Source organism: Apteryx rowi, unplaced genomic scaffold (genome assembly GCF_003343035.1).
Source record: "Apteryx rowi isolate R43461 unplaced genomic scaffold, aptRow1 scaffold_248, whole genome shotgun sequence".
In the NCBI taxonomy this organism is placed as follows: Eukaryota; Metazoa; Chordata; class Aves; order Apterygiformes; family Apterygidae; genus Apteryx; species Apteryx rowi.
This window is the reverse complement of record NW_020448841.1, coordinates 460,269-463,581: the sequence shown is the minus strand read 5'-3', so window position 1 is coordinate 463,581 and position 3,313 is coordinate 460,269. Positions and strand designations below refer to the sequence as shown.

General features: G+C 36.2%; 1 protein-coding gene across 1 annotated transcript; it reads left to right on the top strand.

The window, feature by feature from the left end:
* The first annotated feature begins 219 nt into the window (after nt 1-219).
* On the top strand, nt 220-2,568 carry NPVF (neuropeptide VF precursor). Its single transcript, XM_026066797.1, has 2 exons — nt 220-394; nt 2,182-2,568. The coding sequence occupies exons 1-2, from the start codon at nt 254-256 to the stop codon at nt 2,566-2,568; spliced, it is 528 nt and encodes a 175-aa protein (XP_025922582.1). The 5' UTR covers nt 220-253.
* The last annotated feature ends 745 nt before the right edge of the window (nt 2,569-3,313 follow it).

Below are 3,313 nucleotides of genomic sequence, written 5' to 3'. Positions count from 1 at the left end.
CAGAAGAAAATATTTGTAAAGACAGTGTGTCCCTAACAAGAAGCTATGTCAGTTAAAAGTCTTCACAAAAGAAATTCCCAGCATTCTTCAAATATATTCATATTACTTCCCTAATTAACATTAAGAATTAAAGCTTTTGAGATTGATGTCACAGGGAACAAAATCTCTTTTTGTTTTCTGATCATATAAAATGATGGTAGTTTCCTTTTCTCTACAGATTGTGAGCTCTCTAAGTAAGCTTAATTTGAGAAAAATGAAAGTCTTTCTAATCAAGAAGCTTATTCTGTTTGCTTTACCTACAGCGGTCTTTCTAACATTGAATAGCATGTGCCTAGCTGAACTGATGAAGCCCAGTCTGCAGAGCAGAGAAGACTATGATGACAAATATTACGAGGTAAGATTTGTATTATTATGACATTATTTGGAAGGACTGTGGGTCAGATGCTGTATGCTGTGAAGTTTTTGGCAAAGGCTCCCCTAACCTCATTGCACAGGACTGGGCGTTATAGCACTAAGAGTATGAAAAAGCCTTGTTGAGACAATTTTCAGGAAATTCATTTGCTCTGACACACATACTGTGTAAATCAATTTATGTTTCAATTTTCTTGCAATATAGCTTTGTGATCAGGTTGAGACTTTTTCTGATATGTTTCTTACTTTCACAGTGGGGCCTCAATTAACATTCCTGTCAGGCATTTTATACACATAATATAAAAGATACATTATTAATCCAAAATTAATAAAGGCATGCTTGCAATACTGAAAGAATAATGATAAACAGAGAACATTATAAATCTAATGTAGTTAATGGTCTTAAAATTCTACCCTGGAAATTGACTATAAAAATATCTTTGCAGGGTTCCACATTTATTATGTCTCAATAGATGCCAAATAAAATTTGCACAGTTCATCTGTAATTTTTTTTTTTTCTTGTCTGCCCTGCAAATACCGCCTGGGAAAAGAGAGCCAACCTCTCTTTTTGTCTCAGGCATCATCACTGGTGCAATAAAGATCCTTCAAACCAAAATACAACTTTAAGTATGCCAGTGAAATTCCCTGGTCCTCAGATCTCACTCTTTTATATATTTCAAGAGTGTGCAAGTGCAAACCGAGGCAGAGTTATTTAACATTTTATTCATGGAGTATGAACTAGAACAGTTCATTTCCTTTCTCTCCCAATAGGTGGGGAAGCTCTTGGGGAAGTCACCAAACTGGGGAAATGAACTGAAATTAGGACTAATAGCACTGGTGTCTTTAACTGAAATCAAAAATCATATTTGTGCATGTTTGAAGGCTGAAAAACTTATTTTTGTCACAAAATAATGTGCAATTTTCAATATACCCAGGGAACACTGCTACACTGGAAACTGTCATTTTGATATAGTTATTTTTCAGGCAACGGCTGCACTTTACATCATGAGACAGGTAATATACTAGGCTCAATTCTACACCGTAGTCCAGCATAGCCACAGGAAAGTAGATTTTGTGCTGGTTGGCTCTGACAGCCCAGCAGCTCCTAATGCATCCTGTGCGCTAGTGGAGGATTAAAACAGCTTAAAACTCAGGGCAACCTCTATGCTGCAAAGCCAGAACAGGTTTGAAGTGAACTTGACCCAAGTGATTCCCACTCATTTCCCTGCCTGTTAGCCCAGCAGTATGTTGGGTCAAAAGCATCCACCCAGTGTTTAGGAAGAAATGAGCTACTCCTCCAGATGGCTCAACTTGTCCTCCCCCCCTGCTCATCCATACCACATGAATAAGAGCTCAGGTCTGTATCAAGCCACTAAACATGGTCTGCCTTTTTCCTCCAGAGAGCTTCAGTTGGTAACAATGGAAAATGTGGACCTGGCAATGACTCCTATCCCCACTTAGCTCATGGCCCAGTTACCGATACCTATGCCCAGAAATATTTCCCATTGACATCATTTGAACAGTTGCAGAAGCTGTTACAGAGACGTGCTCTCGAGGTCAGTGAACTGAAAAAGTCTGCAGGACAATATGAAGCAACCCACATTAGAAGAGAGCTTACCAAATATAGCTACCAAAAAACATTAGGTAACAAAAAAGTGTTACCCACTAGCTTTCTAGGGAGATATGAAAATGAATACCTTATGTGACTGGTGTGTAGCTAGAATAATACCCTATTAAAAAATATGTTATCCATTTTTTCTTTTCTTTTAGATTAAAGATAATATCCTGGAAGAAAAGCAGAGAAGTCTCAATTTTGACGAAATGAAAGACTGGGCATCAAAAAATATCATTAAAATGAACATTCCTGCAGTAAACAGGGTGCCAAATTCAGTTGCTAATTTACCTCTTAGATTTGGAAGAAATGATCCAGAAGAAAGAAGCATAAAGCCAATTGCTAATTTGCCTCTGAGATTTGGGAGAGCTTTTGGAGAGAGTCTACCTAGACCTGCCTCTAATTTATCACACAGGCTAGGGAGATCTCTATTTGTTAAAAGTGTCATTCAGTCACTTCTAAATTTGCCACAGAGATTTGGGAAGTCACTGTCTGTCAATCTGTCTCAAGATGTCCAGGAATCTGAACCAGGTAATACTATGTAAGTGTCCAAGCCATGTATTAAATTGCAAATTAAACCTCAGTTTAGCAATGACCAAATACAACAAATCTTCCTCCCGGGATATCTCCTGAGCATTTCAATATGAGTCCAATTTACCAAAAGAAAGATTTGGAGTTCATCATATTAAAAAGCATCATCACAAGAGCTAGTTGAAAATCTCTTTATGAAATGTTTTCTAATGAGAAAATGCCAAATGGTCAAAGTTGAAAAAGTTCATATGACAAGATTAGGTTTGACAATACTTTTTGAGATCAGGTTTCATTTTGAAAAGTTTAAAGCTTTGGGGGAAAAGGTTCAGAAACATTAAAATATCCCATTTCAGTGTTTTAAAATGACCAACAAAAATTACTCTAAATGACTTTTCATTTTCTAAATTTATGCTAATCAGAGTAAAAAATGACAAAATTTAATTTTGTTGAATGATGCTGAATTGTAGCATTCTTAAATAATCAGAAAAACTTTATTTTTCTCATCCAAACCTATTTGTTTCAGATTGTGATACTGAGGCAATAGAGATTTTGATTTTTCATTCCAAGTTAAGACGAGAAATTTTTTTGACATCTCAGAATTTTTTCATGCTGCGAAAAAAATTTCCTGCCTATTTCTAAGGAATAATTTTAAAAAAGCTCTTCAATAAAGGTCCTTCTTTTCATATCTGAAAATATATCCTTTGTTTTGGTACCAAAGATGGCTTCAGTTGGCTTCAGTCAGCTTCAGTTGGCTGAAGT